At 46.1% G+C, this 13,830-nt stretch overlaps 1 protein-coding gene across 6 annotated transcripts in view; it reads left to right on the top strand.

Moving 5' to 3' along the window:
- The window catches only part of FRMD4A (FERM domain containing 4A), a 382,867-nt gene that overhangs the window by 287,359 nt on the left and 81,678 nt on the right, over nt 1-13,830 (top strand). For all 6 annotated transcript variants that reach the window (XM_054813272.1, XM_054813275.1, XM_054813273.1 and 3 more), the window contains one exon: nt 13,291-13,375. In XM_054813272.1, the coding sequence (XP_054669247.1) occupies nt 13,291-13,375 (85 nt within the window). The remainder of the gene's footprint in view (nt 1-13,290; nt 13,376-13,830) is intronic.

Genomic DNA, 13,830 nt, shown 5'->3' with positions numbered 1-13,830 from the left:
ATATTCATTTCAAAGACCACTCAACAAGCATAAATATTGCCATCTGTATTGTTTTATGAGAGCTGGCAGCAGAGTGGAGACAAGTCATTCTAGCAGGATCTTAGCCAAGAGACACCTTAGGACTATGGATCCATATGACAGTAAATGAGTGACCTCTCCTGTTCCATCATTGTAATTCAGAGGGGAAATCCATAGGGGGAAAATCAGCGTTCAGTGTCTGAAAAGTGTGTGAAAACCAGGCTGACTATGGGGTTATACTCTTACTTGTGGTAGCAATGAGTGGATTGTCACAATTTGAATTGGACTGGAAGGCCAGATGCCTCAAGAGTTAGGAATGGGCATTAACTTACCATGGCTTTTCTACTGTTTATTTCCTCTGTGGATGTCAGACACTGGCAAGAAGTTGAAAAAGTTCCCCAGCATGTAAAGAGTTCCCATGTCCATCCCCAAATCTAATCTGAGCAGAAGGCAACTGGAGAAGAAATCAAATCCAGCCATGCCAGCTGGTTACGCCCCAGGTATCTGTTACCCTGCAGTTTCAGTTCTGGCTTGGGAACTAAAGCAAGAGCTGAAGAAAAGGTTGTGAAGAGACCCATCCATAGACAGGGTTGTATTTTGATAATCTGGAGATGCACAGCAGCTTGTAGAGACATCCATATTCATATCTTAAACAGAACGCTCCCTCTCCCCTGCTGCCATGAGGTAGAAAGCAGAGATAACTAATGCTGTACCACAGATAGTTACAAATGTACTAATTTTTAAGGAATTGTGTGCCCATGACCCCTACTGTATCATTGGTAAAGGTTTCCCTTTGTTTGCAGATATGTTTCCAGCATTACCTCTCAAGAACTGCAGCTGAAAAAGCTTAGGCTGGTGCTGGGTGTCCTAAATGGGGGGATAGTAATACATGTAGCTGGATGTGCCAGATGTTCATTACAGAGAAATCTGTTTACTGTATCAGGATTTAGTAATCATGTGGGGTTTTCCCTCTAGTCAAAGTAAATGTACAATTCAACCACGCTGGGTAACTACTGAAGACATGAAGCTTCAGGCAAGAACACTAAATGGTAGTTTGTGAAGAGGAGAAGCTATGGAGAAACCATTTTCACCTTTTATGTGATCATCAAATTGTTTTTACCCTTAACATGCCTGCAGCAATGTTGATGGGCAGCACGCCCACTAAAGACGCCATAGTTTTTAGATTGCTCTAAAAGTACATTTAAAGGGAAGCATGCCTTTTTAAGCAAAGGCTTCTTGGAAGAACCACGCTGAAAATAGGAAGTTTCACAAGCTTTGCAGTGTGAAATTTTCCTCCCTTATTTAAATCTCTGTAGCACTGTTGAAGCTTCATCTTTTGACACACATTTCCTTGGGGTTTGACATTGTTGAACATTGATGTCCAGTGTCTTTACTCTCTTCCGTAATTAAAGACCAAAAATTTCACAGCACTGTATCAAAGCAGGAGGATTTCATAAGGATGTTCTGAGCATTAGTTCAGAAGAAATTGCTTCTGCCCTTGTACACTTGCAGAGCTAACTGAAGCCTCTCTGTCTTCTGGTTGTCATCTAGTGCTTCTCTGGAAGCTTTCCACTGAGAACAACATAGGAATCTAGGAAGCAATCAGAACTGCTTGGGCAGCTGTGAACTGCCCCATGGCTATTCTTGTGCAATATTATTTTATGAGACTGTGCTAATATCCATTTATATAGCTTTAAAGCCATACATGAAAGCAAGAGGGAGTGCCATGTGTCTTGCAGGGGAGGTGGGACGTCTGGCAACAAGATGGGAGTGATATTAGTTCTCATCTGAGAATTAACTTCCCTGGGTGGCTCTCTAAAGCCCTGGTCGCTTGGTTGTTGGTGAAACTCACTCCCTGCCTCAGAGGCTTTACACTGCAGATAAACCAAGCCACATGTGAGTCACAGCTGAAGTCCAGGAGAAGCAAAGGATGGGGATGAAGGAAGGAGGGGTTGCTTCACTAGCTGATTTTACAGAGCTGTTTTGAGACCAGAAGAGGACAATGAAACTGTACCTCACAACGTGAGCTGAATGGCAAAAGCCAGGAACCTAAGTAAAGTGCGGAGACACAGGAGCAGCAAGGAGGTCAGAGGAAAACAGAGTTAGCAGGAGTTCAGATAAAGGTTGTTTTACTTTGGGCAGGGAAGGAAGCATTTTGCTCTGACTCACACAGGCAGGAGAAGGAAGTCAAAGTCACTCCCTTTGTGTAAATCTTTGAGATGAGAGAGGACCAGAGCATAGACACACTGTTTGTTCATGGAAAGCAAAGTTGGCCAGGCTTTGCAGTGAATTCTCATCCTCAAACAATGGCCTTGTGGGATTAGCAATCCTTAGCTAGGGAACCACCAGCATGGGTCTGATCTCTTTATCTTCTGGATGTTTGTCATGCTGTTAATTTATATGAACAAGCTCAGCAAATAAGATTCACTTCACTGGTGGATCTTTTCCCAGGAATGAATATATGTACTCTCAGGGTAGCTCCACCAGCTAAACAGTGACAACTCACTGCAGAAGTCGTCACGCCAAATCAGAACATCTCTCACATGGAAAGGCTTTTTCTTTCAGAAATAAATCCTCAGTACTCAAATACACTGTGAGGCAGAGTACGGCCCGGCAGCATTCCCACAAAGGAATGCCTGTGTCCAGCAACGTCTGGCATGTGTTCATACGTACTGGCTAGGCTGAAGTCAGCATGGGACCCGTGGGGGCTCAGGGCTCTCAATATAGAGGCCAGACATTTTGCCAGGTTACCACAGTTACTACAGAACAAAGTGGCCTTAAACAGGAGATCAGCACTGAAACACAGAGTGCAAAGCTCATGCACATCATTGCTTCCTTTAACCTGAAGGAACATAGCTCTGTGTAGTCCGGGTCCAAGGCAGATGGGACAGATGTCTGTGATGGGACTCACCACACCAAACCTGAGATGTTTACCTGGAAGACAGCTCTATGTCAGGGCTAATTAGTGCAGCTTCCCTGTATAACCACTGGAAAGAAATAAGCACTTTTCAGGAACAATTCATCTGACATTTTAGATGACTGCTTTGGAATTCATTAAGTTGCAGTCTAAAATACCTATGTTTCTTCTCTGACCTCAGATCCCTGCTCAGATGTAGGTGTCTACATTGTAGCTACCTCTTTTCACCTAATGAATCCCTTCCGTGTGCATCAAGGGCAGCCTATAAATTCAGATTATTATTTCAAACAGGGTTGGCGCAGCTAGGGTTGAGGAGTCATTCCCCATCTACAAGGTTTTGCATGACTACCTGAACAGAATTGGACCAGATTTCAGCTGCTAATGAGGTCTTATGCTATTTTAGTTTTTCAGCCCTCCTTTATATCCAGTCTTTAAACACATACTCCATTAGAAAAGGACTCATGTTAAAAATAAAAGAAGCAGGAGACCATTTGGAAACAGCTGATCCTGGAAAGAAGACAGACAGTGGTTGCTAGTATGGGTTGTTCATAAGGGTAGATGAACCTTACAACCTGTTGCTGAAATACATCGCTGCCTCCCACATTGGCCAGAAGACACGTATGGGGCACAGATTCAAGGCGTACTGCTCCCAACTTGCCTGACTCACGTGGCAATCCCAGCACACCATGGTTGTGTGTGCCATTCATTTCCACTCAGCTTTGCATCTCTCCAAGAAATTAGATTAGTGGGTGGTGATGACAGCAGCCTGCTGTGGCAGGAAGAGCGGAATAGAACCACACTAAATTAACCAGAGCAATTCATTTGTCTCACATGTAATGGGCTGTGTTTCTCCATCCACAGTTTTCCCCACCAGAGAGGGGTATGTAGCGCTCCATTGCTTTGCTGCAGGCAGGGAATGAGGGGGGTGGACGAGCTGCAGTGGCTTCTGAGTACATCCCTGAGCAAGGCGGGTGGGATGAGGGAAAGCCAGCAGGAAGCTAATGCCGAGGTGAGGGAAGAGAGATGGCAACAGAAGTATCTTTCCCCCCCATCGCCAGCTACAGTCTCTTCCCACCAAGGAGGGAGAAGGAGCAGCCCTCTCTCTGCCCTATGGTGTGAGACAGGGGTTTCCAGGAACTGTGGAGAGAGGCTCGAATAGATTATCAAATACATCAATTTTGTAGCCGGGGAGAGGGAGAGAAGTGGCAGAGTTTGCTCTCACCCATGGATATGCTTCATCTCACCTGCTTGCACCCAGGAGAAGGTGCTGGGGAACAATCATATATACACAGATTGCTCAGCTCCTCTGCTCTTCCCTGGTCTGCTGCAGACCTCCCTGGAAGGGGAGCTGCAAGTAGGGTGGTGCTGGACCCCACTTTGCCAGGGAGCTTCATCATCGCAGGATAGTTCAGGGAACTATCAGCACCTTGGGGTGCTCTGTCCTCATCCTCATCGCTAGCCATCTCTGAGCTCCTTCCAGCTGTGGTATCTTCCTCACCCGCTCTCACTACCAGCACTGAGCTCAGAACTCCCCACACCAAGCTCCCAGGCCGTTTATGCTACATATAAGGGACACAAAGAGACATCTCCCACACGCATTATATCTCTGCAGCTCTATGCACCGCTGAGGTGCTGTAGAAACAATAGCAAAAATCAGAATATTAAACCCGCATAACCAACCTAGCCCAACCAAGCTGCTTTCAGGGGTTCCCGTGAGCTGCTCTGTCTATAAAGTCCGGCAAAGCTGTGCCGTAACCCAGATCTCTTTGCACAGCATGCATTTTGCTGGTTGGTGCACATCAGCTGTGTGTACACTAAGGGGAAAGATCTCAAAAGCCAGCAGCCCTGCCAACCCCCTCCTCCCACCCAGCCACAGCGTATAAATACAGCCGCTCAGACCTTGTTTGTGCTGGAAGACAAGGCTCCCTGCAGACAATTTATTGCAGCCTTCTCAGGGTGGCCCCCTGCTCTGTTCACCAGGGGGAAGGTGTAATAAATTGCCTGCGGGGAGGCTTTGCTCCTCAGAGTCTCTTTAGAGATATGAGAAACTTCTGTCCAGTCGGAAGATTTACTTGTGTGAAAACTGACCTTTGCTTGAGGAAGGGAACTAATGGGGCTTTGCTACTTAGCACATAGCTCTGAGCTAAGCCATCCATTACACACACATCTTAACAGCAGTCTGGCTCTTGAGTCCCATAACATCATTTCTGTTTTCTGCTTAACTGTGAATATATTTGTATAAGTGAGCTGCATTTAGAGAAGGGGAGAAGTTGGTTTTCCTTTCCATTCAGCCACCCAAGGGGGAAGAAAAAGCAGCATTCTAAAAATTTGTTGTTTTGAGCTGCATTTTGAATGTGTTGATGCTGGCAGCGTTGTCTTGTCTCATTTAGGGAAGCATTTAGACAGCATGATAGGTACTATGCAGAAATGATGGATGCTGTCAGTGTAGGATTTGTACCTAATTTGGATCAAGCAGCAATAGCTATGTCAATGCCTACACACGGATTCTCTGACTGGGTGAAAGTCATGCAGACATTGTTCCCATTTTCATCCCAGTTTGTGCATTTATACCTTCCACCAGTGGATGTGATTTGCTGTCACCAGTGAAGAGAGCAGAAAGGGCTGCTATGAGGGGTCCCATTGCCGTGGCACTGAACAAAGGGGTAGAGCCAGTGAGTAAGTCAACACTATGCCAGCTTTCACAGGCAAATCATACCTTGGTGCACTGCTGACAACACGGCAGAATGGCAGGAGGGATTTCTATTCCTAAAACGGTTCAAGATCCACAGATGAAAGATGCTCCACAAATACTGAGGAATGGTGTCATGCAAGACAGTGCACTCAGGAAATTACCTCTAATAGCCAAGATGTCACTCTCAGTAAGGATCAAAGAGCAGGAAAGAGCTGGGATGGAGCCAGAAGAGTCTGGGGAAATCCCCCTGGTGACTGAGGGAGAGGAGGGGAGGAAGGTAGCATGCTGCTGTGATCCAGTCACTGCTCCTGCCTCATACTTGGAACAGATAACCACATCACTCCAAGCCAAGAGGAGCTGCAACAGCCTTTTTGTACAAAGTTGCGCTTCTCTTGCAAGCTAAGTTGCCCTGAGGAGAAGGACTTGCCCTGAGGAGAAGGACTTGGGGGCATTGATTGATGAGAAGCTCAACATGACCCAGCAATGTGCGCTTGCAGCCCAGAAAGCCAACCATGTCCTGGGCTGCATCAAAAGAGGTGTGACCAGCAGGTCGAGGGAGGTGATCCTGCGCCTCTGCTCCGCTCTTGTGAGACCCCACCTGGAGTACTGTGTCCAGCTCTGGGGTTCCCAGTACAGGAGAGACATGGAGCTGCTGGAGTGAGTCCAGAGAAGGGCCATGAAGCTGATCAGAGGGCTGGAGCACCTCTCCTATGCAGACAGGCTGAGAGAGTTGGGATTGTTCAGCCTGGAGAAAAGAAGGCTCTGGGGAGATCTAACTGCGGCTTACCAGTACCTGAAGGGGCCTACAGGAAAGCTGGAGAGGGACTGTTTATCAGGGAGTGTAGTGATAGGACAAGGGGGAATGGGTTTAAGCTGAAGGAGGGTCAATTTAGATTAGATGTTAGAAAGAAATTCTTCCCTGTGAGGGTGGTGAGGCACTGGCACAGGTTCCCCAGAGGGGTTGTGGATGCCCCATCCCTGGAAGTGTTCAAGGCCAGGTTGGATGGGGCTTTGGGCAACGTGGTCTAGTGGAGGGTGTCCCTGCCCACAGCAGAGGGGTTGGAACTAGATGGGCTTTGAGGTCCCTTCCAACCCAAAGCAGTTTATGATTCTATGAATCTAAGTTCCATGGGATGCTTTGGGGCTGGAGCGATTTGCAGAAAATATTGAGCTGGCTTGCTGCTTTTATGGCTTGGTCAGGCCTGTTTCCCCTCCTGGTAGGAGGGCAGAGGCCTCACTGCACCGAGGTCAGTCCCTTTCCAGGCGATGCTTGATGCTGTATCCAAACATCAGGGAGGAATGTGCCTGCTTTGCCGCCTTGATTCCTTCCCCTCTCTGTGTTGATACTGGAGCACTTTGCAGTTTGCAAAGACTCCCAGGATGTACAGCCTGGAAGAGAGGAAGAGAGCTGGTCTCTATATATTCCAAATTAGATCCTTTAGTATTTCGTATATGGAGAAGATGAGGCATAGGAATCAGCAAATATCCCCAAAACAAATGGTTTTGCATGAGTTCAGTGGGCCAACCTCTTACAAACACTGAGAAAAATGGATGGGCGGTGGGTAAAGGTGCAAACAGCTTCATAGTACAGTACGGCTGGTGGGAACAAGAAAGGGAACAGGGCCAGGTTAAACAATATCCACAGCGGCTTTTTGTTACCTGCAATTCCCTATATTCCTGGAATCACATTCACCTCCAGTTTTGTGGCTTCCTTGCAATGAGGTAAAAGTTGACACAGGTCTCTCCTGCTGCATCCTGTTCCCTGCATACCAATCCCTGGTGCTGGGTGAGGGTGGCCTGAGCATGGCATAAGCACAGGGGACAGGACATGGGATCAGAATCAAAATGAATGCAAGAGGGGGAGGTAAATGGAGCTTTTTAGCGCCTCTGATTTTCATTCCTGGCTGATTACTTAACAGGACAACTATTTAGCATGACCATTGTCTGCTTTAAGTGTCAGCACATAAAAGTGTGCACCCATGACTATTAGCAAACAGGGCTGGAACATAAAAGAAGCTCTGCAGCCTGAGCTGCTCAGAATACTCATTTAGCATGAGACACTGGACATAATGACATCTGCATTTAAGTCCATTATACAAATGCATGTGATTTTTCTTTTCCTGGTTAGCAAATGGCCTCATATTTTTCAAATTATCCTCTGAGGTTTTAAATGACATGTTGAGGGATAATGAGCCAGACCCCAGGATGGATGAGGCAGACAAGGGGCCTTCTCCTTTATCCATTGCTTTGTAATAATGAAATAAGAGGCAGTCCATTGACAGAGCCACCGAGCTCTGCTGACAGTTCTGCCCTGCATCCTACCAGAACGGAGTCAGCCAGCTGGGAAGGACATGGGAGACACTCCTGCCCATCTCAATCCTTCCTCTCAGATCTGAGTGTATTTCCCATCCAGGGCAGGAGAAAACACTGGGGTTGGTGACTGCACATCAAAACCCAAATCCTTTTGCTTCATTCTGAACTCTTCCATGAAATCCAGTTTTACCCTTTATTTTCCTTTTTCATGGGAAAAACAATGTTTTCACCAGGGAAGAGAAGAGCCACTTGGATTGTTACTCTGTGATTTTTTTCCCCTTTCCTATTGTTAGTAAGCCCAAGAGGGGTGGTTTGCCTCCCTGCACGGAGACAGTATCACAGGGCTGGAGGGAATACTTTGCCAATACTTTGGAAAAGGCAGGAACTCACCCAAAAATCACTGCCACGCTGTTATCAGTCACAGTCACCTTGATCAGCAGCAAACATCCTCAGTGCTATCCTTAGCGTCCCCATCACTGCCTGGCACCGCTCGCTTCTGTTTTGACTGACCTCTCGCACAGCACTGTATCAGCATGTCGGAGCCACACGCACTGGCATGTCCCTCATCCAGCTGCCTCCTGTGCCCCTGTGGTCACCCCACTGCCTTCCTCTGAAAGCGGCCAGACATCTGAGGAGTGAGGCTTGATAGGACAGCAACAAGAGAGCGCTTTGCTGTGCCCTTGCCTGGTCTGGGCTCTCCATGCGGCAGAGGGACCCTTTGTCCTAGTGAGGGCTCCAGCTTCAATTACAGTTTTTTCTGGTAGGGGCATTCCTCAAGAAGATGCTGTTTTTCAGTGAAACCAAGTGTTGCTACCTTTCTGAGGCCTTCTAAAGTCCTTTCAGTGTTTTCTTTGAATTTTCTTGGAAGAAAACACCATAGCACCAGAATAGGAGTTTTGGAGTGTTTCTTTTTGTTGAAAAAATGTTTTTGTTGTTGAATAAAAGCCTTTGGGGCCAGCTGGTTCCCAACAGAGTGAAATGTCACAAGAATAGGATGGCATCACTACCCCAGGACAGATCTACACCTAAAATAGACAAGACATCCATTTACACAGATTCACAGATTGGTAGGGGTTGGAAGGGACCTCTGGAGATCATCTAGTCCAACCCCCCTGCTAGAGCAGGATCACCTATAGCATGTTGCACAGGATGGCGTCCAGGCAGGTTTTGAATATCTCCAGAGAAGGAGACTCCACGTCTCTGGGCAGCCTGTTCCGTTTGCTGTGCTCATGCTTCAAAATATCATTGCATTGAAGACCACTGTGAAATATGTTTACGGTTTGGCAGATTCTGCTTGGAAATAAATGCATGGGCATGTGATCTCAAACACTATGACAGTACATTTGCAGAGTCAGGAACTTGATTGCTCAGAGCCTGGTCCCTGCTAGGTGATAGATAACCAAGTTCAGGCTGAGGGGATATGCCCAGGGTTGTGTGTTAAAGGCAATGCTAAATATTTTATATTTGACAGTTTCTTTTGGTGTGTGGAAATGGAGAGTGCTGCTCATTTCAGCTCTCACTGGCCACACAAGCACATCACCAGCCCAGGTGCTTTTGGAGGCGATTTCTCTGATACCCCTGAGGCCTCCTATCCCCACTGCAAGAACAAAGCTCTAGTTATGAATCACCTTCCCAACACTGCTACATTTGCATGTCTGCACACACACAGCTGGGTTCACATATGAGGCCATCAGTGGCAGCCAGGGATTCTCTGTCTCCTGAAGGACCACTAATCAAACTGGTGGGTCCAATAGTCAGGCATTTCTCCCTGCTGCAAGTCAGAGGTGGGCATGTGTGTAATGCAAGGGAGAAATTGCAGTAATGCCAGTTTCCCATCACCAAGGGTCAGGAGTTTCCACAGCTGCTTCTCACGGGCACTGCTGTATAAATGTCGGTGCTTGGCTGTTTATGATGGGAATTGCCATTCATCACGGCATGAGGGGGTTAAGCTGTCTCAGAGCAAGTTGTCAGTTAACCAACACTTAATAATCTGATCAGTACGAGGCATGTCCTCGCTGCTAAAAAGCCTTAAACGTTTCAGATGCAGCAGCTTCTGAAGTCTTCCAAGATACCTTCTGCAGTACTCATTATTATCTTCCTGCCACTGAGAGGAAGCAGGCAAGATAGGCACTTTGTGTTCATTACCCAGCGTAACATTCACTGGACTATTTAATTAACGCTTAGAAAATGTACTTGATGAATCATAAGTTACTGGGGGAGGGGAGGGATGGGGAATGCAGTAATAGATTAACATTGGCTGATCTTTTAAACTTCTTCCAAAATGATTTCTCTGATTTTTTTCACTCACAAAGTCTTGTGGAGTGTTCTCCTTTCTTGCAGGCACCTAATTTTTCATAGCAAGAGTTGCTGGCTCTCAAGGAACCTCTTGTAGGAGCTGCTTGAGGCAAAGCCATTTGTTGGCTGTATTGCAAGAGATGTAGGTAGCAGAGCAGAGGTGTCGGACACATTGTACTGGCTGTTTCTCTGTCCAGCCCATCAATTATTTCCTGGATGTATCAGCTTCACTGCACATGGAGGAATGCTGCTCTCAGGGGAGTCCTCAACAGAAATCTGAGAATTGCCCCTTAAAACTGATGATCTTGAAACAAGCTGTAAGAAAGGGCTTGTAAGCTTAACAGGCAAAACAGACTGAGGGGGGCAGAGGAGGGAGGAGTATTTTCTAAACACAGTACAACAGCCCCAAGCAGCTGAAGGTCATGAAGGAAACCTGTGTCCGAGGCAGGAATTTATCCCAGATTTTTCGCTTGGTTCATTGCCCTAGCAGCTGGATGCTTGTGCCTGCCTTCTTAGTCACTGGCACTGGTTATTGTAAAGTGTGGTTTCCTTCACCGTATTGGGAAAAGGTGGTCACAGGAGGAGGTCTAACAGAGATTCACAATCAGTGCAAAATACATGTTTTTCCCTTCCCTTTCTGTTGTTCCAGTGACAGCTGTGAATTCAAGGAAGACTGCTCTACTTCAGGTTTTCTGAGCTTGCCACACAGCAAATCCCATAAGAGTTCTCTCCGCAAATCTGTTTTCTTTCAAGTAGCACCAATTTCCTGGTGCACATGCTTTGCATTTCTCTGGGTGCATGTGTGAGAGCCAGTAGCTCCCCAGCACACTCTCCACTCTGGAGATCACTTGAGAATTGGGTTTTCTTTGTGAAGATGAAGTATCATGCGCAGGCTCTGTGCTCTGAGAGACTCAATTTTGTACAGAAAATGATCTGTGTATGTGTCTATGTGGAAAGCCTTGGGGAAGGCCCTTGCGGCCTAAGAAATGCAATATTGCCCTCTAGTGATGATGAGGATGGTCTTGTTTGAGCTGATGAAACAAAAAGCTTTTTGGCTAACCTTCACTGGGATTCAAAAAATGGCATAAATGTTCCTGCTTTCTTCTGACCCTGGAATTAAAGATCTTACGTTCACAACTTGGAGAGCACTGGTAGTGGTGATAAGCAGAGGAGGTTCTTCAAGAATCACAGAATGTGCAAAATTATCATTTTTCTCCATGAATTCAGCAGATGGAAAGCCAGCTGCACTCAGAGACCAGATCTAGTAAGAAGGTTCCTTTTTTAATGCAGCATCTTTTTTGCATTTCTAAAGCCAAGTATTTTTTTATTCACAAAAAAAAAAAAAAAAAGAGAGGCAGTTTCAAGGACAGGAGGTACCACCCAGTGGAAACCAGAAAAAAAAAAATGAAGAAAAAGCTGAAATTTTGTGCTTGATGATCCCTATATTCAAATATGTTTTGGGTTGGGAGTTGGTTTTTTTATTTCTCATTTGAACATTTCTGGAGGAGGAAGGAGGGATAATAGCAGGGGCACTTCTGCAGATGAGTAAGAAGATCTCAAAATGTTTCTCTCACTCTAGTAAGAAAGTAGTTGGTTGTATCTGTCAGGAAATAAACTATTTTGAAGGGTCTTCAGAAGACACTTAGGAGCATTACAAAGCTTTGACCTTTGCCCCTAAGAAGGTTACATTTAAGGCCCTTGATTCTGCAAATAGCTCAACATGGACAATCCCTCCAACGCTTGTGTGAAGCCCCAGGAGTGTCAGCAGGTCTCTCAGCTCTGCTCCCCGACAGCGGGGTCAGGGAGTAAGGTTTCTCTGTAACTGGACCCCGCATCTCAACCCAGATTCCTAAGGTATCTCATCTTTTTAAGTTCCCGATGCAGACAGCATTTCCCTGGCACCTTCCCTATTCTAATTGCCTCTGACAAGGCACGATAGTACAAGAAGGAACATAGCTGCCACTGTACTGCAACTTAAAGATCACTATAAAAGGGGTGGACACACTGACTTTTTTTTTTCCTTACTTAAAACACGAAATAAATGCAAAATTCACCTTAATCATTCGCTGAACCTACCCAAGTTTTCTCTGTACTGTTACTACGGAACATACAACATACTTAATATAACGATCAGTCATTGACTGTGATGGTATCCTGAGCTTTTTTCCCCATAAGGTCACGAAGCAGAATTAAGGGCTGGAGTTGATTCAAGCCAGTGGCAAAACTCTCATGGATCCTCATGATCCTCTCAAGGATCAAACCTTGAAAGCAGGCAGGACATGGAGTACTGAATTGATTCATGCATATCATGGGCTTTCAACATAATTGCAAATACTTGATGTAATCAGTCAATGCAAGAGAGTGGGTTTTTCTGACGCTGAGGGTTTGGGCTGGTCAGCTTTCTACTGAGTTCTGAGAAGTCATCTCAGCTCAAAAAAAAAAAAAAAAAAGTTAGATTATTGGCATTCCCAGTTGTCCCCAGCATCACTAGTCACAGTACTGGTAAATTGTGCAAGGTCCTTAACTACTGCTGGTTGCTTACTTTGTGACCATAGCTGCTACGTGCTAGACCATAGCTGCTAAAATATGCAAACAAGCCTTTATAAAATTTGCCTTATGTAGAGCTGAAGTGGACAGGGAAGGAACCCAGAAGTGAATTTCTGTCAGTGAACCTTTTACATGACACAAGTCAACAGCACAGAAATGGGCAGGTTAGGTAAAGGAGTGAAGAAGAAATGCCAAAATGTGATGGAGAATGAAGGGGAGTTTACAAGTAAACAGAATAAAGGATTATTTGAAGTTTAAAAACAAAACAAAGGATTATTTAGAAAAAAAATCATCCACTTGATGATCCAGTTCCTTTGGTATGGCTGAGGTGGTGATGACTGATCACGCACAAGCCTCTTTCATCACCACAGTCTGTCATAAGCAAAGAAACGTCATTTTTAGTACTCTCATCATGACTCCGTTGACCACATTTTTCATGTAATGAGTGCATTTTCATGTTTTGCCCTAGTTTCCCCTTGTGCATCACCTCTCTTGCTTTCCCTTTCAGGTTCTACATTGAAAGCATCTCCTATCTGAAGGACAATGCCACCATTGAGCTGTTTTTCTTGAATGCCAAGTCCTGCATCTACAAGGTAAGGACTCAGGGAGCTCTTGGTGGCACTGGGGTGGGCTGAGGCACCTGGGTCTGCATCCCCTTACCCAAAATTTACATTAGTCATACCCCGACTTCCAAGAAATGACCTCCTCTTCCTCCCACCCTCCCTCTCACCTCTGGCTAACCACTTGGCACTTGGCAGCAAGCTTCCCTTTCAGAAAGAGGTTCTGAGGTAAAACACCCCTGAAAGTAACTCTTGTGGTTGGCAGAAGAGAATCTGCAGCTGCTAAAATTATAAACTGGCTTGTATTTAGAAGGAAATGTCTGTTTTTGTGTAAAAAAACCCCGCCACTGTTGAGGCCCGCTCTGGGCTGAGTGGCTGTCGTTAGCGGTTCCGGCCCGAAGAGGGCAGCAATAGCCGCGCGGGCTGCGGCGTGGGCGCCATCTTCTGGGCCAGGCGGTGGGGGAGCGGGAGCGAGTTTGTGAGAGAGC

The sequence above is a fragment of the Grus americana genome, chromosome 1 (genome assembly GCF_028858705.1).
Source record: "Grus americana isolate bGruAme1 chromosome 1, bGruAme1.mat, whole genome shotgun sequence".
Classification (NCBI taxonomy): domain Eukaryota; kingdom Metazoa; phylum Chordata; class Aves; order Gruiformes; family Gruidae; genus Grus; species Grus americana.
The sequence above is the reverse complement of the archived record's forward strand: the minus strand, read 5'-3'. Positions and strand labels throughout refer to the sequence as shown.